Source organism: Cottoperca gobio, chromosome 8 (genome assembly GCF_900634415.1).
Source record: "Cottoperca gobio chromosome 8, fCotGob3.1, whole genome shotgun sequence".
In the NCBI taxonomy this organism is placed as follows: Eukaryota; Metazoa; Chordata; class Actinopteri; order Perciformes; family Bovichtidae; genus Cottoperca; species Cottoperca gobio.
The window spans coordinates 13,923,670-13,950,969 of NC_041362.1; the positions used below are offsets into that span (position 1 = coordinate 13,923,670).

The 27,300-nt window shown below is 41.4% G+C and overlaps 1 protein-coding gene across 3 annotated transcripts in view; it reads right to left on the reverse strand.

Moving 5' to 3' along the window:
- grapa (GRB2 related adaptor protein a) overlaps positions 1-27,051 on the reverse strand; it is a 27,759-nt gene extending 708 nt beyond the window's left edge. The window contains exons 1-5 of one of the 3 annotated variants that reach the window (XR_003832626.1): positions 26,675-27,051; positions 21,145-21,242; positions 19,898-20,017; positions 9,746-9,914; positions 987-1,837 (exon numbers count right to left, since the gene is read on the reverse strand). Coding sequence is in view for 2 of the 3 variants with exons in the window: in XM_029437340.1 (XP_029293200.1) it covers positions 1,652-1,837; positions 9,746-9,914; positions 19,898-20,017; positions 21,145-21,242; positions 26,675-26,752 (651 nt within the window). In the remaining variant the exon portion in view is untranslated. Of the gene's footprint in view, positions 1-580; positions 1,838-9,745; positions 9,915-19,897; positions 20,018-20,670; positions 20,820-21,144; positions 21,243-26,674 lie in introns of those variants that run through there. The other 2 variants (XM_029437340.1, XM_029437342.1) reach the window with 2 other exon arrangements.
- Positions 27,052-27,300: the final 249 nt, after the last annotated feature.

Below are 27,300 nucleotides of genomic sequence, written 5' to 3' on the forward strand. Positions count from 1 at the left end.
GAGGGGATTTCTGCAAATTGCGTTTTTTTCCCAAAATAAAGAAAGTTGTTGTAATTAACGATGATGTTGAGCAGAGAGCAGGGACGCTGGGACCAGCAAGAGTTATTCAAATAAGTATTGATTCATTTTCTGTCACTAGCAGATGAATTGAAAATATTTTGACTGTTCTTAATGAAGTGCACAGTGGTGGGCACCTTGTGCGGTCACACTAAACTTCTTTTCCTATTAAATTCTATTGAAGCCAGCATGACGGACAAATCCAGGCACGCTTTTCCTTTTTTTCGGTGCGATCTCCAGCTCCAGTTCACCATGACTGGGCAGATTAGCTCGATAGAATAGAAACACTCAAGAATCCAAGAAGCCATTATTCTAACGTCGCCATATTTGGTGCATTATTACTACTAGACTACAAAGTAAGTGCAACTCAAAGTGCAGACGAACTGCATCAACAAAGCACAACAGTGACTCATCATTTGATGGTATGTTGTGTACACTCGTATGTTTGTATTACATTTCAATATACACATTCTTCACAGTGATTTAAATGTTATTGAACAATAATGTCCAAGCTTCAAGCTTAAAGAGGTAAATGTTTTCACTTTATTTAAATGATGTGTCATTACATATTACAGAAGATCGGTCCAAGTTCTCACTGTAAATCACATAAAATGTGTTTTTCTTAACCTATTTGTTGCAACAGAAACAAAACTTTTTCACAATGTTTTTTTCTCACTTGTAATATATGTATTCTAAGATTACACATGAATAAGAATAAATACATGGAAACAAACAAACAAATTATTCATGAATCGAGTTGAGCATAGTACATTTTAAGCTGTGTAATTTAATACAAAGTGTCGTCTGCTCACTTTAACGCAGTAACCGTTACTGATGCACAGAGCTGCACACACACAAACTCATACACACATGCATTCACTTTCCCTTAGCACACAATAAACATACATGTGTTCAGACCCACATTATACACACACACACACACACACACACACACACACACACACACACACACACACACACACACACACACACACCCGCCCAGCGACAGAGGAATCTGCTTTGTCAGTATCCTCAGAGTGTCTGGCCCAAATATTCACAACACAATGACTCTCTGTGTCTCTGCTCAGCTCAGCGGATCTCTTTACGGGAACGGCGGCAAAATACGGGAGCAAACCCTGACTCATATTCAGCGGAGGAACACCTCGCCATTCACTTACATCCTTCCATGGGCCACACACTTGTTTCCTTCCTCCTCAGGTGTGCGTGTTGCTTATATTAAGCCTGCACCGGTGCTGATAAGCACTTATAAATGATGATTATGCCTGGAGATGTGTGCGAAGGATTGTCCGTCTGTGTGTGTATGTGAGTTCTCCACAGTGTATAGGTCCATATCTTCTTTTACTTTGTACATGATTAAAGAGTAAGCAGAGTTGTGGGATGAGGCGGAAGTGATTGATGAGCTTGTAGCAGCTGATTGGGCAAGGCTTGTGATTGACGGGGGGCATCACATCGGTCACGTCAGTCTTTCAAAAGTGAATGGGCAAGTGCACAGCAGGGGAGCGGTGTGAGGGGCTGGGTCGGGGCGGCTCCTTGATGAACCCGTGGGAATGGATGTGTTTTATGACGCGTCAGGTCATTGGCAGTGGTAAATGGGCTGGACGTACTCCGGGGGGAAGTATCCCACGTGTCCGTGGCAACGGCCCCTCCAGCGCAGCGAATCGGAGCAGTCCATGAGTTCGATGACATCTCCGCGCAGGAAGCGTAGCTGGGATGGATGGTGGGGAGTGAAGTCGAAGAGAGCGTGGGCGTGATGGGGACGCTGTGGGGAGAAAGGAAAGAAAGAGAGAGAGAGTTAGGGAAGACTTTGCTTCACAACTCTTTACTTAAAGGGGAACAACACATACTTCTGTTTCATGCAGCACAATGTGATGGAACATATAAAAAGCATCTACTGGTTCCCAATCCCTTTGTTGTAGACTGTTACCAGGCCAAAAAACCCCACAATTGAATACTACTCTTTGTACTTTGTAGACTATAATAAGAGATTCTGATTGAATTAGTCTGAACTTAAGTGAAAAGTCATTTTGGTTTTCCAGTCTTTGTGCTAAGCTAACCAGCTGCCGGCTGTAGCTTCATATTTACTGTACAGACATGAGAGCGGTATCGATCATCTCATCTAACTGCATCTCCTCGAACTCTTTCTCAACCCTCCCTGTCACACACACACAGCATGAGGATGTAGATTTAGAAAGTTCATCAGTACCCCAGATCTTCACACACTTCTCTACTCAGTCGGCGAAAGCCATGTTCCTAGCTAATATTAGCAAAAAACTAAAAACTAAAAACGTTCAGAGTTTGTGAAAGAATTTGAGAGTATATTGAAGTAAGTGGAAATAAAGAGTAGTGTTTGAAATCAGCTTAATACATTTCTTTGACGAACTTAACTTTTATTTGCTGTATGTAATTCCCTTACATACCTTATCAAAGAGAAAAATAGATGCCTAATCTTAGAATTTACCAAACACATGTGCATCTTATATCATCATTATTCTTCACAGATTTTGCAAACACAGCCGCTGTATTCAGGTTAAGTGACATTGTGTCCATTTAATAAATGATGCGCTCTTTTTTTCTTTTGAAGCACAACCATATTTTATTTATATCTTTCATTTAACATTTATTTAGCCATATCATGGTCAGTTAGTCCATTACATGAAACATGTCTGAGCCAAACAGCAGCACACAGACACAAGAGGAATATATAGAAGTGAATATTCTGTGATGACTGATAATAATTTCTACTGATTCATCTTAGATATAAAATAAAAACCCCAGCAGTCTGTTAAAAGTGGGATATTTTTACGGCCATTCGAGGTGAATTGCTTTGAATTGAACCTGCAGATTCTGAGCCTCTCGGCCCCACTGTGTTTTTCTTTGAGTTCACAAAAGTAGAGTCTTTCTTCTCCCCCGATAGCCGTCCTCCTCTGATCTCTGTTGACTCGTGAAGTAAAAGCAGTTTAAGAGTAGCAGAAAAAAAAACAGCTATTTTAAGAAAAGCGCATCTTGAATTTACCTAACCCCTCAGCTGTCAGCTGCACTCCAACACAGATAAAGGTAAATGAACTGGGTGCGAGCTGACAGACTGGAAATAATACCAATATCGTATTTCTTTATGTGTGTGTGTGTGTGTGTGTGTGTGTGTGTGTGTGTGTGTGTGTGTGTGTGTGTGTGTGTTGCAATTCTGGGCTGGATTGCTTTGTTTTATTTAGAGCAAGGCAACCAGACAGCAGGATTAGGATCAAGAGACACAAACACAATCTGTCAATCCCACAAATCTATAAGATCCTCATGGATTTTTTTCCTTTATTGTTTTGCTGATCTCGTCTAGACTTCTTGTTGAAGACTTCTTTCCTGTGTATTTGGGTGTGAGCGAACATGTGTTTGCAGGCCTGTCTCTGCTCATGTGCGTATGTGTGTGTGTGTGTTCATGTGTGTGTGACAGCACAGGGAAAACCCATTCATTTTTCCACGGCAGCTCGTGAGAAGGGACGGTTTGGAAAGAGAAATATGCTCCGTCCGTATCAGTTCACGCTCGGCTGCCTTGTGATCAACGTCCTCTTTAGTGGACGCTGACAGTGGAACTGATTTCTCTGAAGCGTCAACGAACTACAGCTTTACAATTTGTCTCCAAACACGCACACACACACACACACACACACACACACACACACACACACACACACACACACACACACACACACACACACACAGGGTATGACAATGTTAAGAGGTTGAGGTTTTGCATGAACAGGCTTTCTGTTTGAAGAGAAAGCTTCAGGACACGTGGACTTTAGGGATATGTTGGGGGGAAGAAATGAAAAAAGAAAAACTGAGAATTATTTCCAACCCTGCCATGGCGAGATAAGAAGCGATCTAGGGACCTGTAGTGAGCAGATGTCAGAGGACTTAGTTTGGAAGGACCAACCGCACAATTAGACGAACACAAAAAGCGCCGGACGCATCAGATTAAAGCACAATCTGTCTGTGAAACTGACCCATAGAGTCAAACACTAAAAGAGAGAGACAGTGTGGACAATATTTTAAAAAGGCAATATTTTCATGAAACATTCATAGCAACATCTATAACCCTGTTTTCATGCATTGATTTAATAAAAAAAGGTCTTAAGGGAGTGATGCACAAACTAGTTTTTCCTAGTGTTTTTGTGCCGTTAGTGTCAAGTGTGAAGTGAAGATGAAATGGTGTGCTGGTAACTGAAGAAATGGGAATACAATTAATATTTTAGATACAAGGTTGCGAAGACACGGAAAGGAATTGCTTGATAACTATGCGGGAATTGAGGTATAATGTATGAGGCGAGAGAAGGTCTGTATCTTAAAAAAGAACTGCTTTTCTTTCTGGCAGTATAATCTGTGTAAGTTGTAGAGTTTGTAGAGCTTCCTCAGTGAGAAACATTCAGTGGGCGTTGGACTTTTGTTGATGCCGAAGGCCAAAATGAAGCCCCACATATTGAAGACCAGCTGACCATGATTTTTATATAAAATGACAGATTTGGGATCCAAACTGAATGTGATGTGTAACGTCTAATGTATTTTTCATTTGCAGACCTACCTACAGCGGAACGGAGACTACTGTCTTGCTGATGACCGTGATAATCTATAAAGCTTAAGATAATGAAGAAAAGGTAGGATGGAGTTTGTATGATCTTGTCTCTTTGTTCTCTTTTCTCCGCTGCAAGACTAAAGATGACACGTTTAAAAGAAAGGCTGCATATCCAGGTGAAAACCTGAGACCAAAATATGTCTAAATTAGTAGCACAAGACGTGCAGCGCTACAAAGCAATAGGTTGTGACATAACTACATACAACTTTGTTGTTGCTAATCATTGTCTGTTTGTATTGTTAAAATAGAAAGACATAACATTTGCAGTTTACACCTTAAAACTCTCATTAAAACAGTTGCAGAGGAAACAAGGCTGCAGATATGCAGGTATGACTAAGCCTCTGTGAGCTGATGCGGAATGGCAGATTTTTTTCTAAGGCTACAAAGCCATGCAGGTAAACACGGCACCTTCAGCACGCCACCCTCAGCCACGGGGCATGTTGTGATGCAGATACACATTACCTCAAGGTCATGACTGAAGCAACATGGTGACCTACAGTAAAAGAAGAGTCACAGCGCACATGCTAATGTTGGAATGATACAAGAATTCTATATCTGACCTAGAAAAAGTAACCGAGTAAAGTATATAAGTCCAACTTCACATTACAATATTTGCAACCCAATAATGGATACACAATGCTTTTAGGATTGTCCTGTATGTGAACAAGGCCCACTTGGCACGCAACCCTTATCACATGCCAAAATAACCTGTATAAGGGTGTGGCAGTGGGGTGTGGTTAGGGCGCCGGCTGCTGGGGAGAGACAGGAGTGTCCCAGCTGGAGGCCAGACAGCTGAACAGAATCAGGTAATCAGTCACATAATAAATGCACTGGTGATGGCCTGGTTCTGTTCTCTTGCAGTAGGCTGGGTTCCAGAGAAGACAGAGACGCTTCTTCAGCCACGACGCAGCGCAGCCTGGACAGCAGAGCGACAGACAGGAGAGCGACCTGTCAGCTGTGCCTGTGATATACCCTTACCTGTGTGAGAATAAAGCTGTGTGTGTGACACTACACCTCCTCTCTGTCATCCTTATCCCTGACTGTGGACAAGAGCTTCCACAAAGGGACTGACCTGGGACTTATCACGTCATATGATGATGAGAAAAAATATCATCAAATAAGATGGGAATAGGAAATACAATTTATAAAATCTGCTAAAAATAAATGTCCCTTACACTGAACAGCTGCAATTGTTTTCCAAATGTTGCTGTGAAGTCTTCAATGGACTGACACTGTATATGTTTCCCCTTTCACTTTGTAACTGTTAGGTAAATTGCAAAGCATTAAAAGCACATTTAAAACATAATTTCCAGCATATTTAATGTTGAGTGTTATAACTGTAACGGAGCATTAGCAGCACAAAGATCAGATGGATCGCAACGGATACATCTGTACAGCAGCCGTGCAGAGTACCATTCTGCCATCGTTAAAGAGGAACAGCAGCCATTTAAATATGTTATGAAGAGACACCAATGACTGCTAATACCTAATAATTCATCAAGAATGCAGGGCACATTGGCTAACTTGGTACGGCATCACATTACAATGTAATGGAGAGAATACAAGTATAAAATAGCAGTGAAATTAACGAGCGTAAACATTCTGTCATGGTTTTAAATCTGCTTTACAACAGCGATAACTGCCTATAAAACAGGAAAAGAGTTCGATAGATGAACGATAGTGGCATTATGAGCAATTATTCTTATTATGCAACCGTCACTGTATGTAGAGGTCACGACACCAGCGGAGAGCAGAAGACCTACAGTTATACTGTTTGCATATTAGAAAAGCATAAATGCTCAGAAAGAGCTGGTGTTGTTTCCATGTTTCAGTTTCTCACGGTAAAGAGATTTAGATTGCGACAGTATTTAGGTCATACTGTGTTTTCTTTTTTATCTTCTCATGGGACGGCTGTCTTCATCTCCCGTTTAACTACCATCGTAACGCCCCGAAGCTAAATTCTTAACTCGCACCTGCTCCACTTGCATTTGTTCGGAGGACTGTGCAACGTCCCCCGGTGATTTAGAAACATGCATGAGACTGTTTAGGTATATGAGGCCGGCTGTTATTGAACACGAGAAGCGGCTTTGTGCTAATGAACTCTAAAGAACATACGATTCAGACGGCTCAACAACCAATCACATCTTCAGTAGGCTTGCACTGAGAATGTGGGTGCATGAAAATATTGATATGTTGCTATTGAAATCATAAACCTATTGATCTATGCGTTCTTTTTTTTTTTCATGTCTTTAAATGCAGTTTTTTAGAATTTGAATGTGCGGCCTTGCCAGCATACCTGAAATACCAACACAGCAGGATGTATGTGCAAGTATGTTTCTGTGTTTTTTTCCTGCCTCAGTTTAGTTCTATTAACAGCATTAGCCTGTAAACTCCTCACTTCCTGTCTGATCTTCTTCGAAATAGCACAAAGCAGCAGTGACTGGCTATCTTAAGAACTTAAACTATCGCCGCACTGCATGCAATGTTTGGTGCAATGTTTGATTTCCCAGCGAAATGAAGCAGTATAGTCAAGGCACGGGTTAGTCGCCACACGTGACGGGATGCAGCACTAACGAGTAATGTAACCTATCACATGCTGTCCTTTCACTTGAATATGCTAGAAATCATCTCATCTCATACTCATACTTATGAGCAATACAATAATGAATATGTATGATAAAAAACTTAATAGGTCACAGGAATGAGAGTATGAGCGTACATGAGACTCTCTCTGCACTCTATTGCAAAGTTACTTGTCAGTCTGTCCCTGGGAAAAGAAATCTCCGGTGCATAGTAAACTAGAAAAGCGCACTCGGTAGATTGCAGATATCCACCAAGTGTGTCTCGCTCTCCTCTCCCAAACAAAGAAGATTCGTTCTCACTCAATTGTCCCTCCCACACCCCTTACAGTCAAGATGGCAGCGAAGATAACGAAAACAGATTTATTCATCTCGTATTGTGCCTAACTGTAGTGGATTATAACTTTTCTATGGATGTGTTTTTTTGAGCCATGACAAAGGCAACAGTGTTGCTTTCAACTGACAAGGTAAAGCTTGTTTGTAGCCAAGCTGATTGTCAGAAATGCAGAAGTCAATGACGGTAAAAAAAACAGTCAATAAATTAGGTTTTTCAAACAATTGTGAATCACCACAACCAAGAGAGGTCCTTGAGCAAAGAGTCATAAAGGAGCACAAAAAGTATTAGGCTCATCCAGTAGGATGTGAGATTAGCTGAGGACAGACAAACAGATAAACACACACACACACACACTCACACACACACACACACACACACACACACACACACACACACACACACACACACATACACACACACACACACACACACACACACACACACACACACACACACACACATTATCTCGCCACAGGCTTATGCATGGAGATAATTATGTTTTACTTTTTTTTTGCAGCAACAAAAAAATGCAAAATGCTCTTTCATTCTGTGTAATCACAAGATACAAAATCCATAGAAGTCATCCTGATAAGGGACCACATTTCATCTCTACAGTTTGTTCAGGTATTTCACTCAAAACTACAAAAGTCAACCTTGTCGTGCCGCACAAAAACAAAAAATCAGAGGATCACCAGAAGTGAAGGGTTTATCCTCTGGGGACCGTGAATGTCTGAACACAATTTTGTTGCGATCCGTCAAGTAGTTGTTGAGATATTTCAGCCGGGACCAAAGTGGTGACCGCCCGACCGATATTGCCGTCCAGATTCACAATAGGCCGGTAGACTATGTCTCTAGATGCCATAGTCGCAACATGAGTCTACCTGCATATTGTAAATCCTAATATCACTTCACATGTATCTGCTCTCAGTCATCAATGCTGCATGTTCAGTTCCCTAATGAATGGTCGTCTATTCTCAGGTGCCGGGCTGCACGAGCGAACATGATGTGATGAGTATTAGCACTCGGCTTGTGTTACAGTGACACGAACATGTTGTGCTGTCATGATCGCTATGGATCATGTCCCTCTGCGGCGAGCGGGTTCGCCTGCGGGCGTGGCTCGTCTGCCACTCCCAGGAATACTTACGATGCAACGTGAGCCTGTCTGCATAATGACTAAACAATAAGCAGCAACAACAGCTTCTCCCATGGTGACACCATCATGGGAACTACTTGTCATTTAGATGTTCTCTCACTAAACCTAACAGACATTTGGGACACGCCTTTTGGTAATGGGCCTTAAGCTACAGTTAATTCACCTTAAATACAAAGTACAGGACATTAAGAACAGGACAGCAGGTGTTGTATGCTGTACAGATTGTAAAGCACCTTGAGCCAGTGTTATAATATTGGGCTATATAAACAAAATTGCTTTGGCTTGACTTGAATAGGTTATAAATGGGGAAGATGAGAGTTAAAACCTCAACCTGGCTCGTTAGGTGTCTGAAGTACAAAGGGAAAGTGGTCTACATGCAACTAAGTAAAGAAATGTTCTGTCCAAACTTGACTCAATCATGACTTATGTAAATAATTGCCTACAAAAAAAATGTGTTTTCTTTAGTGCTGCGGTTCTCCCTCCCTCTGGCTCGGTGCCTAAGATGACTGATCTGGTTCTTCTCCGGTCCTGTGATCTTTCATTACGAGCTGCACCTCTACGTCAAACCCTGCTGCCAGTCACAGCTCCAGAAGTTTTACCAACACATAGACTGTTCCCATAGCTGTCAAGACAAACTGGTTATGCCTCGAACACTGCAAAATGAAATATGAACACCACAGCACACTCATATGCTGCTTCCTGTTTCGTTGGTTTTAAATGGTTTAGGGAGGAGATTGAGCTTCATGCTGATCTGTTGTGTGAATAATATGAAGTAAGAAAACAAATTTTTCTTAATTCAAAACAGAAATAACAAAATGTTCCTCTAATTACAATTATAAAATGACAGAATATTTTCTTAGGGAGGAACAATTGATGAAAATGAATCAGTGATGTTAAAATCCTGTTAAATCCTGTGACTGCATTGGTAAAAAAACAAAAACAAGCAGAGGTTTGGCCATAAGGAGTCACATGCTCACCCTGGCGAAGTGCTCGGGGTCTCTCAGAAAGACCGTCCTCTCCTTAGCGATGCTGTTGCTATGGTAGAACTCCACCAGCTCGTTGAGAGAGGAGAAGAGCTCGTCCCACACGTAGTACTGACAGCAGCGATCCTGCAGCACCTTGAAATGCTGAACATGGTCCCCATAACTGCAAAAACAAACACAGTCAGAAATTTAAATGAATTTCTCTTCTTAATTGAGAATCTGTCGAGGGTTGGTTTGGAATGACGATTAATACTTAATACTTAAAATAAAAAGTCCTTGGTCCTGCTTCAGCCTCATAAGAAACTTTATGACCATGTAAAATAAAATATGATTCTGCCATTGCATCAGCCATTTCCTCTCAAAGTGAATTGAACAACATATGGGTGGATAGTTAAGAAGAAACACATGACTTTCACCCAGGAGACCGTAGCTTTGTTTGAATTCACAACGTTAACCACGCGTTTCAATCTGTGCCCCGTATGTGACGAATGAAAAACATCGTAAAGTGACAAATGAAAGCTTCAAATGCGTAAACATGACATGCAACGTGTTCTTAAAAGTAGCACACACACACACACATTCATACGCTGATGGCAAGGTGCCAAACTGCTAATCTCATCATTTAATCTAATGCTCATTCACACACTTGCACACTAATTTGGCGTTTGGTATCTTGCCCAAGGACACTTCAACACGCGGATTAATGGACGACCTGCTCCATCTCCCGAGCTGCACACCTCCCCATGAGATCACATTGGGTGTACGTGATGTAGCTTCTAGTAGCGATACCTACCTACCGCCCCTTTAGCTCCACAGCTGTCAGCTGTTGGGGCTGGCATGCATTCATTGCAGTGCTTTAGTCAGCACTTAATCCCTATTTTAGGTTTATTTCAATTAAAACATTTTAACCAATTACATCAAGTCCATAGTGGAAACTCAGGTGATGAGACATCACTGCAGCAATACAAGAACAGACACATTTAACCACATTGATGAAGAGAAACCCACATTTATGCTCATTCTAAATCAATATAATTAGTAGAGATTGGAGGCGATTAATAGTGGAGTCTCTCTTCGGCGTGTGTGAGTAATATTTTTGAATTTAAATGACATTTACGTGGGTGGTCTGGGTGGTTCTGTGCAAAGCAGATGATTTCAATGTGAATCATTTTTCACACGCTGTAATGTATTCATTTCATGTCACATTTTGACAAATACAGGTTTGATAGAAGTACAAAACATATTAGTGGAGCTGAAAGAAAAATAATGATAAATCCAATGGCACACATAACCACAGTGTTGGAGTGCACGCCTTGTTGTTATGATTAAAAGAGTTTGGCCGGTATCTGTTGGCAATCATACCTGCTCCCCTATCCTGCTCTGTGGCGGTTGCTAAGTAACTTGCCAGCTTATCTTTAGAAACTGGACACCTCACCATGATCATACGGTTATATAACTGCATCCAATATGCAGCGAAAGTCAATGCAACTCCCCCATATTTCTAAACACATCACATTAGTAGGTGTGAGTGTAAGGCTCATGATAATGAACTCTCCTTAAAAACAACAGCGTTCAGAGAATGTGAACATTATCATTTTTTAGATGGTGGCAACATTGGTGTCTATTAAAATATTGCAGATTCTTACGGTAAACAACACTCCCTTGCTTTAGAATAAACACAATATAGCTCTTGTGATTTAACCTCCCCGAACTCCTCGTCTATCTAGTCTGACTGGCACTTCTCCAAGCTCGGAGAAAGTAAATGAGCATCGGCTTGTTTCAGACAAAATTCCTTTCTCTGTTCTGACGCCAAGCTTTTAAACGAGCAGGGCTGACTCCCCGATGACTGCATGGCATTCAGCTAACACCTCCACCCTGCCCTTCTTTCTCCGCCTGCCTCTCCGTTTCACCCTCTGTGTCCTCGTTTACCTTTTTTCACCCCTCAGTCTCCCGAACGATTATGAAACAAACAAAAAAAGAATAGAGGATGATTTTTAGTTGAAACCCACAATTCAAGCCAAATGTAAAACTTATTTTTGGTTTGACACTGTACCAGCCTTTGTAGACTTTGATCAATTCTGTGTGAGCAGCAGTGGTGTCTTTTCTTTTGCCTTTGGGTCTGTATTCATCTCTTCTCTATTATCTTGACTTCTATCGAACTTTTCCCTCCCTATCGCATTTCAAATTGTTATCTGCTCTCCATGGCCTTTCTTGATTCAGCTGTATCTCTCCACTGACACACACACACACAAAGTTGTGATCTGAATGATCTCTATCAGCCCCCGTCACTGTCCCCAGTTGTCTGACGCCATCTGCTGCGCCCTACTGTTCGGGCTTTGTTACTGCCAGCAGCCATGCAGCTGTTTGTGTGATTGAGACAAAGCATCGGTACCGGGGGCAGCGCTCTATAGGCGAGCGAATGACAATAATTTTAAAGAGAATTTAGATTGTGTGGAGGTGGAGATTAAAGACAGGATGTAGACAGGGCAAGGACTTTCCCTTTAGGGGATTCACAACAATGTCACATAGAATGCAACACACCAGACACTAAGAAGGAAGGAAAGAGGAAACAAGACATTCTTTTAAGTTGTGCTTGAGCCGGTTCGCCACATCGAGTTTACATTTCCTGCTGCCATTATGTAATAGTAGCAATGCCATGTCCAACATTTGATAGTAAATAACTAGTTTTTATTTGTTTTGGTACAAACAAATTGTTGTCCTGACTCACAAACCTGATCCAGATCAAAAAACATGTCACATTTGAAGACACCTTTTTTTTATCAGGGGATTAGGACTATTTCCATTTCATTCAGAGGTTTCCATCTGATTGACAGTAAGGATAACATAATGCAGGCAGCCACACACACAGAAACACTGATATGAAATCTCCCTCAATGCACAATGCCAAGCAGATGACAGAAAATGTTAGAACGACTGGATGTATTTATGGCAGCTTTCAAGTTTGTACAAATCGGTTTTCACACACAGTTTTTTTCAGATTATGCATAGATCTCTGTCAAACTGATAGCAGTTAATATATGAAGGAATTACATTGAAACTGCACAAGTAACTCCGGCAACTAGAGGTATTATTGTACAAGACATAACATAAACTCCAGATATAACATGTGCCTATGAGAGCACTTTATTACAGAGACTGTAATGGTAGGGAATGTTGGGTACCTATGAGTTAAACTTTATTTGAGACATTGAATATATTGTCTTGATTTTTGCATATCAGTTCTACGAGTTGTGTCAGCAGAGAATATAAATCTGATTCCTGCAGCGGCTCTGTACAGCTGACCAGAATCACTTGAAATATTTATTGAGCAACACTTATACTACAACATCACATCTTTACGCTCAATTTGCCCTGCGGTGCAAAAAGCTACTCTGCTTCTGTGCCACTAGAGTAAACGAATGCACTTAAAAAATGTAAAGACAAACCAGACAGAAAACAATTGTAATAAAAAAAGACACAAAACATGTTAAATCCAAACTACAAGCTGGCAAACATAAGCAACAATCTCAACTGCCACACCTCCTCCTACACGGTACTATAAGGTCAGATGAACAATGGAGAGGTAATGAGAGTATTTTCACAAACTGCAATCGACTTTTGCTCATATTGCCATTTGTTTACATCATTAGGATCACTGGCTAGAGGGCAACACGCACATTGTGGTGAGTACAAACTCTAATTGATATGAAAAATGACCAGCATTCCTGTAAAAGTGAAAATACAAAAACCCTTTAAAGAGGAAAGAAAATGAGGAGAAAAAGCAGATGTAATGTTGCAGTTATTTCAGTGTTAGGTTGATGACATCTTTATTAATTATTACCCAGAGACATCAGAGAACCAGTGTGCATAACACAGACAGCATCTGTCTCAACTTGATCACAAACTCTCTCTCTCACACACACACACACACACACACACACACACACACACACACACACACACACACACACACACACTCTCCAAGTGCCCTCTCATCTCCCTGATCCAGTGTAATTAAGGCCCACAGCGATAGAGAGATTATTTTCTTTTTCCAACTAAAAGGAAACGGGTGAGAGAGAGAGATTAAGAGAGAGAATGAGAACGATTGAAAGAAAGAAAATGAAATAGATGTAGCGATACAGCGCACAGAGCGAGAGATACTGTAAGACAGAAGTTATTTAAGAAACTTTTACTCTGCGGCAGCACAATTCAAGACGCGCGAAGGACATCCGTCCATCTTTTCTCTCGACTTTCTCTCCATCAATCTAGTCTCACTTCTCTTTTCTCTCTCTGTCTCTCATTCTGCCAACCCCCCTTCTCTAATCTGCTGTTCAGTTTCTAAACCGCTGCAGATGTCTGGAATACTTCACACAGCCACGCTGACACCTCAAGCTGTCAATTTAACTCTGTGACTGCCTGTGTGCGTGTGTGTGTGTGTGTGTGTGTTTGTGTGTGTGTGTGTGCGTGTGTGTGTGTGTGTCGGTAACTGATGGTCGTGTCAAGAAGTTATCAGAGTGTGCGTCATCACCTGTGCTTGCTGCAAATGACCCATTAAATCAGTGTTTACATGTGCGTATCCGTTACCTCGTGCATCACATCGCGTGTGTACTGTATGTGTGATTTTGTAAAAGTGTGTCAACCAAGACCGTCAGGCTCCTCTTGCAGAATCAAAACATTTTCCTCATCACCTGTTTTGATCAATGGATGAAGAGAGAGGGAGGAAGTGTGTGAGAGGGTGTCTGAGATGGAGCCAATGAGGGGAAGAGGAAGATAAAATGTGTTCGGTGGAGGCAACTACGGCGAAAATGTGTCGACGGTTCAATAAGGAGCCTTTCACACAGAGATGATACAGGCCTAAGAGGAGCAGGAAGAGTCTCCTTTCAAGTAGTTATATGAAAGTCACTCAACAGTCACGTCTTTTCTAGCTAAGCAACGTTATGCTAACAAACCCTTCGGCTAGTCTTAAACTACTACAGAGGTAAATTACTTAAGAGAGGAGAAACATTGTATACGAGTTAAACACTTTTGCAGTCTTGTTCAATGTTGCGAAATTATAATTTTATACTTTACCTATCTTGCTAAAATAACTCCCAGGTTCAGACTAGCCAAACCAGCCTATAGGGATTTGGGTTAGCTAGTTAGCAATTCTAATATTTTATCATTGTTTTCATGCCAACTCTGTGAAAGAGAGTTTACACATGTTGTAGGCTGCTGAAAGAATAGTTTGACATTTTATGATTTAGGCTTTTTTGCATTCTTGCCAAGAGTTAGGCTTGTTGAGTTCTCTGTTTCCAGTCTTTGTGCTAAGCTAAGCTAACCTGCTGCTGGCTGTAGCTTTTTATTTAGCCTATACACTCATGGGCTCATCTAGTTCTCAGCAAATAAATCAACACATAAGAGTATTTTCTAAATTGTCAAACTATTCCTTTAAGTTGGTAGCATGACCATAGTAAGCCTACTGTAGACTCAAACTAAAGTATGTTAAATGAACACGTGGACCTTTAAGGCTAAAATAAATTGTGCATTTATGATAAATGAAAAGAGGGACAGAGAGCAAAGACAGAGCAAAAAGGAAGGATAGAGTAAAGATCGAGAAAAGAAAAGAGGAGACCGTCTGGAGGTTTTATTTCCCAGAAGACTGGCCGGTCATATTTCAGCTCCACTGTCAACATGAGAAAACACAGAAATAAAAAAGTGAAATCATGCACCCCCCCCTTCATCCGCCATAAGCTTTTCCTTCTACTGTCTATTTTATCTGCAGTCCCTGCTTGCTCTTTCCTTCTGTCTCTCTCCATCTCTCTTTATATTCTACCCTCTTCTCTCTATTTCTCTCAGCATTTATATCTCTGTCTCCCTCAAGTCTCTCTCAATCGTCTTTTGGTCACTGAACTGTGGTATTCAATTGGTGCCACTGAGCTGTGGTCTAAGCTGTGAAAGCCAAAATGGACAATTGAGAAAAAGAAAACCAGTGCCCCTTTCTTTTGGTTCCAAAAACAATACAATAGAAATAACTGTTTACTACTATTTTGCCAAAGATGTCTTTATCAGGGATATTTCCAAACCCTCTATCACCCTTTCTGAGAGTTAGATGATAAGAGCGATACCACTCTCATGTATGTACGGGGAATAAAAAGCTACAGCCAGCAGCCGGTTAGCTTAGCTTTGCACTGAAGACTGGAAACAGTGTGAAACAGTTAGCCTGGTTCTGTCCAAAGGTAACAAACAAGATACAGCATGTTAATCAGTAAATATTTTAACCTTTAGACAGAGCCAGGATAGATGCTTCCAGTCTTTGTGCTAAGCTAAGCTTATAAATTAGAGTGGTGTTAAGTCTGACTCTCCACCAGAAATAGGAATATTTCTTCTGTGGCTTTGAGGTGCATAAAGCAAGAACACAACTCAAAGGAGAATTTCATATATTATATATATATATATATATATATATATATATATATATATATATATATATATATATATATATATTATATATATATTTGTTCTCAAATGGCATATTGAACCTGCAATGTGTTACTTAAAGCTCCCAGAAGATTATGTAGCTGTACAAATGAGCATAACCTAAAGGGTTTAGTTCCCTTTATGGTTCCTCTTTGGAGTAATGACCCCGATAGGAGACTAATGATGACTAATGACAAGTCAGCACTTTGCTGTATGAGCCATCAGCCACTGGCAGCATGAGTGATATCTGAGGGCCATGTCAAAAAGTGGTGGCATCCACGCTGAAATGCCACAAACAATAGAGAAACATCTCAGTCTGTTTTAATGGGCAAGTGCAAGACATTTCCAGCCAGCAGATGCACTTTATTCCACATTTAAGAGTGCTTTTAGGCGGCCGGGAGGATAAATACTGTGACTGAAAATATTGACTTAAAGTGGACATAAGGCCAAGAACCAGACGTTTCAAATAATATCTGAGTTGTTGACAGACATTTGGTTCAGACAAACCAGATCAGAATAAAGTGTGTGTGCGTGTGTTTGTGCGTGTGTGTGTGTGTGTGTGCGTGTGTGTGTGTGTGTGTGTGTGTGGGCTGACCAACATACTGTTCAAATAACAAAGTATCAGAAGCGCTGAGCTGTGGTGAGACCTTGAGCTTTTTCACACGACGAGACATGAAGCAATCAAAAACAAAGTGACGTCTGCTTTTACAGTTTGACTAAGAATATATACAAAAAAAACATTTTGTACGAGATGAAGTAGCCCAAGCCTTTTGATACACACAATGCCCACACAACTAAAATAACTAAAGGTTGCAGCTTCAGATATCATGTCGTATTTATGCTCGAGTGTATCCGCTCTCACCCCACGTGCACCGTCTGCTTCAGTTACTGATTTCCTAGCGTGTCTTTTGATAACTCACTGAGACACAGTTCCTACAGTTGTTACGTTCATGTGTGACTTTTACGTGTAGGTGGAGTGTGAACGAGGAAGTGAAAGTTATGTCCCTTGTCAGCTAGAGTAAAATACCCCACCAACAAACAAACAGGAATACTACATGCAGCCTTTTAACTATGTTGATACCTCAGCTCTTTATGACAGCATTGTGGGAGAGCCCAGCTCAGCAAAATGGATTCCTCATCTCTCTATAAACGTCTAGGTTGCCATCACTTTGCTCCACTTTCCAAAAATAATCTACTAAATAACCCATTGGGACAGTTTCACTAGCATAGTCTGAAGCTAGTCCCCAGCCACATATGCTTTCTTCACAACCACCTTTCAGAAAGTCTTCTTAAACAACACCCCTCCAGCCTGTCCGACAGTAAATCTCACACACAAAAACCTTTTTTTTGTCAGAATCACTGTTGAGAACTTTCAGGTTTTAGAAACCTGTATATGTATTATGTATTATATAATGTATTCTACATTATGGGATATTGTATAGGCTAGCTCCAGTATTTTTGTACACTCGATATATTTAGGCCTACAAATAAAAGCATGAGTAATTAAAAGAGCCATTTAATTTAATTGCCGTCCAATGAAAACATTGTATCTTCAAATTTGGTGATTAAAGTCGAGGATTAAGTGTTCCTTAACGACTTGAGAGAATAATGCTTCTTCTTTGGTTGAATAAAGCTTTTAATTCCCTGATTATCTGAAAGTTGTTTTTTGTCACCTTGACCTCCGTATTTCTAAAAACCGCTGGCGATGGCCCAGTTCCCAGAGTGCACATCTCATAATTGGATTGGATTGAAAAACAAGGCCGCTCTGTTCAATTACCCATTAACAGCTTTTTGATGGTTCATTACATCAGAAATGAACACAAAGATGTAACAGGGGTTGAATGTTTAGGACAAATCATTTTGTAGTAATAGATTTATGTATCACCGCAACGTCATACTGACACCCAATCCTAACATCCTCACGCATAGACCTTTAACACCATGAAATACTTCCACGATGCAATACTAAGGTGATTTAACGGTGCAATTATAGTCTGTGCGAATGAAGCACGACACCTCTCCTTGACTTTAAAGTGACAATTAAAATGTTTTATCACAACCAAATTATCCAAGTTATAACTATAAGGCACTTGGAGAGGGCTGACCTCTGCCAAGGCCATTTCCATAAGTGAAAAATAATGCGTGTATCCATGCCGTGCCATTCGGATCCGCTCCAAAATTTCATGGGTTATTTCTTGGCTCGTGGTTCACCCTTTCAACAAGTTTCATACAAATCTGGCCAGAACTCTTTCTGTAATCCTGCTGACAGACAGACAAACCAACATAAAACATAACCTCCTCGGCCGAGGTCATAAATGGACGTGAAACTGACCCTGAGATGTGCATTTCAATGAGAACATTACTCATTTATATTTAAACCCTATACTACTTTTGGCTCCATTCATGGCTGTGAAAGTGGATCTGAATTTCACGGACTGATGTCAAAGCCGGGCCGAGCTGAGCCAGGGCTGAAGTTTTCACAGTTACTGCTGTCAGGACGTCTCCTCTGACAGGGGAGCTGTCAGCACACAAGGACCACACACACACACACACACACACACACACACACACACACACACACAACACCTGACCCAATTTTCGAGCTGCTCCACCATCCAGCAACAACAGCCAGAGAGAATCAACAAACAGCCAAAAAAAAAACAAGTAGCATCAAAATCCTCTTTGTCCTCTCGGCAAACCTGTTTTACACACAGCACCTCCCTTCTCTTCCTTCCTTCCCACTTATTTTCCCTTTCGATTCCCCTTAATGCAGGCAACTTCCTTTCCTTTCCTGCCTTAATGCTTCCGAAGGCTTGTCCTAAACCCACTTGGAGACAGATGTCATGCCCAAAACAACCCACAAATCCAACACTTAACCCCTGACTTGAGCCATTTTGTCCTACAGCCCCAGCAGCCCAGAGAAGAGCCAACTCTTTTCTACCAGGTCTGGCCTTAAGTGCCAAAATTAAGCACACACACACACACACACACACACACACACACACACACACACACACACACACACACACACACACACACACACACACACACACACACACACACACACACACACACCCTGACTCTCAACCTCCAATATCCTCATAGCCCAGGAGCACAACACCAAGCCTCAGCTGCATCCCTGACCATCATCCCCCGAACAAGACAAGCGATCAGCCCCATCAGCAGTTCCAGATGCCGCGGTGTGCCAGACAGGATTAGCTCACATCAGGCCAGAGGGGTTGTTGCAGATCCTCTTACCCTCCTCCCCACACCTTATCCTCTAACCCTCCTCCTCTGTCTACTCCTTTGATCCCCTGCCACCAACATAAAATCTACATGCACACACTCAAACTTATATTAATGATCAAACAAGGGACAACAGCAACAACCCTGTTTCTCCACAGGGATCATTAAAGTTTCATTCTAATGCAATCTGATTCAATTAGCAGATCTATGAAAGCATAATGCATGTGCAGATACATAATGCATGTGCAGATACATTATGCTTTCATAGATCTGCTAATTGAATTAGATTGCATTAGAATGAAACTTTAATGATCCCTGTGGAGAAACAGGGATGTTGCAGTGATAAGAGGATGACTAGGGAACAGGATACAAGGTCAAAGTGGTGTACCTAAGAAATTCAGATCTCAGAAAAAGATTATATACAAACAATTCTTTAACTCCTACCTGACGGACATGGAGAACTCTCCAGGAGCGCTTTCACTCTCTCGGACCAGAAAAGCCCCGCACTCCCTGTGTCTTAGTCGACTTTCTGCCACGCCGCGAGATATACGGCCGGCAAACCAGCTGGAAACAAGAAAGAACAAAGGGAGTAAGTAAGTAAATAAAGAATGAAGTCATCGATTTTCACTGTTTAATGCCTGTGAACTGCGTTGCTCTTGGATCTGTGCAGCTACAATACATTTGTCACACATTAATAAATCTTTTATTTTTGGTATCTAAAAACTTTTGATGTTCGTATTTTCAGTGGAAGTGATGATACTTCAAATAAAAGCAGCTCACAAGAGTAGAGATCAATGCTGACAGAGAAACACAGAGAGATTGAGAGTAGAGAAGGTAAAATTAGCACATTTGTGAAGTTATTTTTAAACACGCTGCTAAATATGCACACGAAACAAATCACAAAATGCTGGATTTCAGTTGTCAGCGTAAGTAACAGTGCCATTTTTCATTTATTTTCTTGTTCATTAGTTTTGCTTAGTAGAGCAGTTTGTTTGGATGCAAGGTTTGCATAAATGACATTCTGCTTTCACGGGCCTGTGCTCTGCAGTCAGATTGATGGTGGAAATGAGGGGAAAGCACATCCAATATGGAGGACGCATTACGGGGCTCTCTTGGTTGAGGTCGTGAGGTCAGAATTCTGGCGAAATGCGAAGAAATGTGGAGGAGGAAAAGCACTCACAGACAGCACATCTCCTTACACTATGCACAAACTTAACTAGGCAGCTCCAACTGGACCGTGCATCAGTTCATTAATGGGAGCCGCTGCAATGGCTGCGTTGCCGGTTAAGTGTTTGTCACAGCACAAAGTAGAGCCCAGCTGGTGTATGACCATCTGATGGAGATACAGGGTATACCAGCAGCTTCACTGTAAACACACACACACACACACACACACACACACACACACGGCTGTATCATTGGTGATTACGCAAGACAGCGAGTGAGTGTGTTCCTCTGGGTAGGCTGCCTTATGCCGGAGTGCAGATGTCCAAAGCAGAGGAGAAAACGCTCCGAGCGGCACACACTCACTGATGAGCTGTTTAGATAGACCAGTGCTGGACGTGTAAAACGGATTCATCTGCTTGAAGACATGCGTGTGTGTGTGTGTGTGTCTGTGTGTGTGTGTGTGTGTGTGTGTGTGTGTGTGTGTGTGTGTGTGTGTGTGTGTGTGTGTGTGTGTGTGTACTTACGCGTGTGGCCGCAGGTTGATGTAGTTTTTTGGCACAAAGCCTTTTCTGTTGTGGAGCTCAGCTGTGTACCAGTTAGGATCATCCTCCATGTTGGTGATCTAGGGGCAAACACACACACACACACACACCCACACGGATGAAATATTGCTCATAATGATGTTGACGCAGCGTATTACTATCGGGTGAAAGGTCACTATCATTTCTCTCTCGCTCGCTGCTCGCCAGGCCTCTCTCGTAATTCCGGTACGGTAGTTTTCATCCATGAAGCGAGGCTGTCGACTCAAACTCATTCCAAAGCACACAAGATCAAAATGCCACATACAGAGCAGCAAACAGATCTGAACTGCATTAACCCATGTTGCTGCTCGTAACACAGCAGAAGTGTGTGATCTACATTTTCAATCGAACTGGGATGGGCGATGTTAAATGACTTCATCTGATGGACAGTATCAACACGTTCTCAATCCCAACTCGACTTCCACGGGCGCTTGGTCAGGACACCTTGGCGTCACTTTGTAATGCACAAGGTACCCGTGTAGCGTCATTTTTCAACGTGCAAGGTAGTCCAATAGACATCAACTCATGGTTAACATTACCTTACGTACCTGACGTAGACAGCAGGACATTGGAAGAGAGAGCAGACAAACAAAACCAGCGATAAGGTGGAGAGACAGGAAGAAAGCAAGAAAGAGAAGAGGGGGGAGGACACAGGATGATGGAGACTACAGAGAGTAGGCCAGTTTGAATAAGTGAGTTTTGAGGTGGGACTTGAATATTGTAACAGTTTTGGACTGTCGGATGTGTGGATGTGTGGATGTGTGGATGGGATGTGTGGAGGGATGGAGTTCCAGAGCTTGGGAGCAGTGCAGCTGAAGGCCCAGGCACCCATGGTGATGAGGCGTGATGTGGGGATTGTCAGTAGACCAGCTGAGGATGAGCGGAGGGAGCGGGAGGGGGTATACTCTGAAGGAGGTCAGATAGGATAAGTGGGGGCGAGTTTGTGGAGGGCTTTGTAGGTGAGCAGGAGATTTTTGTAGTCGATCCGGTTAAGTTAAGTGAGTTAAGTGAGTTAAGTTTCTTAAAATGAGTTGGTTTCACATGACACACAAAGAGTGGTCTCTGGGTGAAAATCCTGTGTTCGTTTGACCTTATTCATCCAACTCAACCTCTTCCCTACGCGGACTTTGTCGCTCTTTATCCTACGTCACCTAATTGCTCCTTTACTGCCGTCATAATTGCTACGTCTACGTTCTGACTGTTGTTTTTAGACAAGCTTGGAAACACAGGAGGACGGCGGAGGACAGCCTTTAATTGTCAGAGACACACTGTCACCTGATACGCTTCAGTTTAACTGCTTTAATGTTTGCCTGTTTTATCCTGTCTCGTTTCATTGGTGTTGTCGCTGTTTTTCTCTGTTCTGATGACATTTTTCTTTATTCTGATCCAGCTGTGACATTCCCTGTTGTTTTGATATTGTAAGCAGTTTGCTCTGCTTTGTTTGCAATGATTTATAAAACCCTTATTTTCTAGGTTCATCATTTAGGATTTTGTTTTTATAACAGTGTTTCATGTTTTATAAGTCAAACTCAGATAAACAAAACTATAGGCATTAAAACTGAGTGCGACATACAGTTAAAACAACCGAAATGTATCCTTTAATGCAACTAGGATGATAAAACTCCTTTGGCAATGTGGCCTGGTTGCCAAAAAAGTTGTCCTGTGCCCTCTCTGCCTTTAGGAACTTCATTTCATGCACCACTTACTTTAATCGTTGCACTGTGCAATTGTGCAAGCGTTTTAAAATGTGTTGCAGGCTATGGAATGATTTACTACACATAGCATCAATCATTGTTCAATCACAGAACTGAATGATTGCCCTTTCATAGAGCTGCTCGTTTCAATGTCGGCCAGACAACATTTCATTTGAATAAGAAGGAAAAGCTCTTAAACAACCGCTTGTGTATTTAATACAACATGCTGGACTAACATATTCACATCGCCCAATTTAGGCTTCACTTAATTCATCCCTCTGTTTCTGTGACCCGCTGACTTAACTTTTAACTTTTCTAAGCAAAAGCCCATCGTTTATTAGTTTTAACAATGAACAGTTGTTAAACAAGTTTAAGTCCTGCAACATGCAACAAATCCCAAACTATACTTGTGAAGTTTATTTTCTTCTTGGGAAAGGACACAGTCTAAGTAAGTCTGAGCTCAGTTTCTTTCCTCTCGACGTGCGTTTAGCATATGTACAGCATGTTTATCAATGACCACCCACACTGATGCTGCTGATACTAATACCATTTATCCTCTGGGGACAACAGCCAGTATTTTTGCTAGCCAGCAGATATCCGGGACAAGACTTTCCTTCTCCGTGCACCGCTCATAGTTTACATTCCGATTAGCAACTTGAGACACGACCATGCAGTCGGAGTTTATAGACAATGTCTACGTACAAATTGCATCCATCTGCATTCATATGCAAATATATATTTATAGAGATGAATGAAAAGTGAAATCGTTGTCGTCGCCTCTTATGCTCTTTTCTTTACCTGCATTCAACCAAAGCCGGCTCAAACGTGATTGGTCAATACTGCTCGGAATACAAATGGAAATGCATTCATAGGTAGATATGTTTCTAGAGAGTAGCTACTTCCATACCATACTAATGGATTTAACAATTACATAATGAACCCTTGAAATAACAATCATACCATAATCCCAAAATGCAATGAGGAAAAACATTTCAGTATCTGAACAGAACTCTTGCCAGTCAACGACTGGGTCTTTTTTTGTCACACATGGAAGTGAACAAAATGAAAAACTAGCACTTTTCTTGAGCGCACCACCTGACTATCTCCTTACGATTTTGTCAGTTAAAGAAGAGTTGGTCACATATTCCACAAATCCAATTCACAACCCCAAATTGTTACATTCATGTGTTGGGCTTTGGAGAACTAAAAAAACTTGTGTTTCTTGCGCTCTACTTTTGTGTCCCTTGTGTTTTGCCACAACGTCTTTCAGCTTTAAATAAATTGTCATAGTCGCTACTGTTTTTTATTTAACTATGAAGCTATTTTCATAATTTCATCACAAGTCCGCACTTAAGACAGCCTGATTGATCTGTTTCCACATGGCCACTGCACAACAGGACATGAAGAAAACAATGATACACAAAAACAGGAAAAGTAGTTGAATTGAAAGGAAAGTATCTCAGAGTGACGCTGTTTGAGTTGATATGGTAAAGCATCAGCCATCTGGTGCTGCAAGACGGAATGAACAGATGTGAAGAATTATTTAAAAGTACTGTTTGACCCAAGTCTCAACCGGAGCTGTTTGGCTGAAACACGACAGCAGTTTATCCCACAGGGGAAGAAATAAAAAATGGAACATAAGCTGAACAAGTGTTGGTCCCAGTTTAGTCACAGCAAATGTGTCACTGTTGCCAGCTCATTTTGAGGACGGTGACTTAGCCAACAAGATAAGTATAGTATTGTGTCACCATAGACAACAACTTATTATTCGCTATGATCTACGGGTAGGTTAATAACTCTCAAAGAATGATATCTGCACATGAATACTGCAGGAAATAAAGAATATCATTGATTTACTGTAATGCGCTGACAAAACAGATAAACTAAATGCCACCTCATTTTGGCTGCATCATACATTGATACTCCAAAACAATGCCTTGGCAGACAGCAGGAATGAGAAGCTGCTTTATTCATCTATTTTCTAATATTGTAAGTGTGTCTGGGATGAATAATATACCAGCCGACTGCATACAATTAGAGGTAAATTCCAGTACTCATGCATAATTATCCTGTTTGACACATTCTAATACATGTTATGGGTTATTTTGTAAATGAGATCTTTCCCTCCACCTGCCTCATGTATTTCTACCTCGAGTCAAGTAAAACGTGTCCTTCAGCAGCATTGCACTCTGGTCCACTGAGGCTAAACCCTGTGGAGGAATTGATTATGCTGTGTCTTCTGGGATGAATTTGTCCGTGAACTGTATGACCCTGGAACAGCTGGTGCCATAGTGTAAGTCGAGAAGCTCGTTCTCTTTAATACTGAGGTTTACTGCTGATGTCTTAGAGGGACAATTTTCTACTACAGTAATTTCCAGCTGTACAGGAACTATCTTATCACTGCATTTGGCCTGTTATCCATCAGAGAAAACACAACAGCTGTAGCTTTCAGAAATAGTTTGCTTCGCATCCGATAGCAAAAACTAGACTAGTTTAAAGCAATGGTTTGTCATTTTGGAAAATGCACTTGTTTTTCTTTCGATTGTCTTTTTTTCACAGATTGTTATATGAAATGATTGACACCGCCGTCGTGTCTGTTGACTAAATATGAAGCTACAGGCCAGCAGCAAGTTAGCTTAGCTTAGCTTGGTGTAAGGAAACACCAGACCGCAAACTCCAGGAAGTTACTGGCCCCGGCCAAGAAACAGTCCTGCATGTAACATACCACATCAAGTCTTTTTTTCTGCCAGTTACATTTATGTGTAAATAAAAGAGATATAATGTGTTAATTATTGGACTTTAGATGTGCAGGTAGGTGGGTTTTGTGAGCATTGGATAAAGCCAGTTTATCTGTTTCTTTATGATAAACTGAGCCTACATACGTCTGTCGCTGGCTTCATATTTAGCATTCATGATAGTGGTATCGTTCTTCAGGATGTTCGCACTCCCTACTCTCCAAATATGGCAACTTGGTCAGTGGTAAATTATGATGCTCCACGTTCCGCTCTAGCGTCAGTTTTGGATGTGCAGGGCTGCCTCTAGCGGCTGTATTAGTTATGACAGGAGTAAAGGAGGAAGTCAGGTTAAATAGTTAGAAGAGCAACACAGGACTTTCACCCAAGAGAGCGCTGTTTGTGACTTATTTTAAGTCTTGATTCAACTTGATTCTATAACACATGTGCATTATCCAATATATATAACTATTCCTTTAAACTAGTGTTTTGCATTACGATGCTATACAAACATTTGTTAAACTTCAAAGTTCAAAATAACATATTCCTGCACAGTGTTTTAACTGCCAATTCCTTTTCTCAATTAAAAATGTTTGTACCATTCAATACAAGTTCAGACCGTCTATTGGCTGGTTTCTCATACTGCTCTTTCTTTAGTCAGCAGCAGAAGCACCTGGACACAGAGTCTAGAGCTGTAGACGCTAAAGTTATAATTGTTGTAATTATTACAGCGGAGAGAGAGAAAGAGAGAGAGGGAGGGTTAATCTGTTGGTCTGTTCTGATCTAGAAGTATGTCATGTGTGTGTGAGCCATGTGCTCTATGTTTGTGTATAGATAGATAGATAGATAGATAGATAGATAGATAGATAGATAGATAGATAGATAGATAGATAGATAGATAGATAGATAGATAGATAGATAGATAGATAGATAGATAGATAGATGGATAGATAGATAGATAGATAGATAGATGGATAGATAGATAGATAGATAGATAGATCAATAGATAGATAGATAGAAAAAAGTGGAATAAAGTATTTCCCTTACCTTAAGCAAGTCTCCCTTGTTGAAGCTGAGTTCATCACCCTCTGTGGCACGAAACGTATACAGTGCCACTGCTTCCATGCCGAAACCTCCCAACACACACACTCACTCACTCACGCACATACACACACTCTCTCTCTCTGGGACCCCCACTAATGCCCCTGGCACGAGAGAAGGGGGGGTGGGGAGAAAGAGGGAGAAATGTAAAAATAAAATAAAAATATGAAGGAAGAGGATGCTATGATATAAGAGGGAGAGAAGAAGAGGAGCAAGACAAGAGAGGAGAGGTCTCGTCTGTCCGCTGAGGCAGAGCGCGTGCGAGAGAGTCAGAACAGAGGATGAGAGAGAGTGAGCTCGGCGAGGGGAAAAACTCGACTGGCTGCTGCTCAGCAACACACCACCATGAGTAACGTTGAGAGAGAGAGAGAGAGAGAGAGAGAGAGAGAGAGAGAGAGAGAGAGAGAGAGAGAGAGAGACAGCAAGTAGGGGCAATGGAGTGGGAGGCACTTCCTGTGTATATATTTATCTCACACAGTTGGTGTGGTTTCTGTGGATTGTGTATGTCATGCGATTGTGTGCTTTGTCGTTACACTTCAATCACTGTGTGAGCCACCTTACGTTTCGTACCT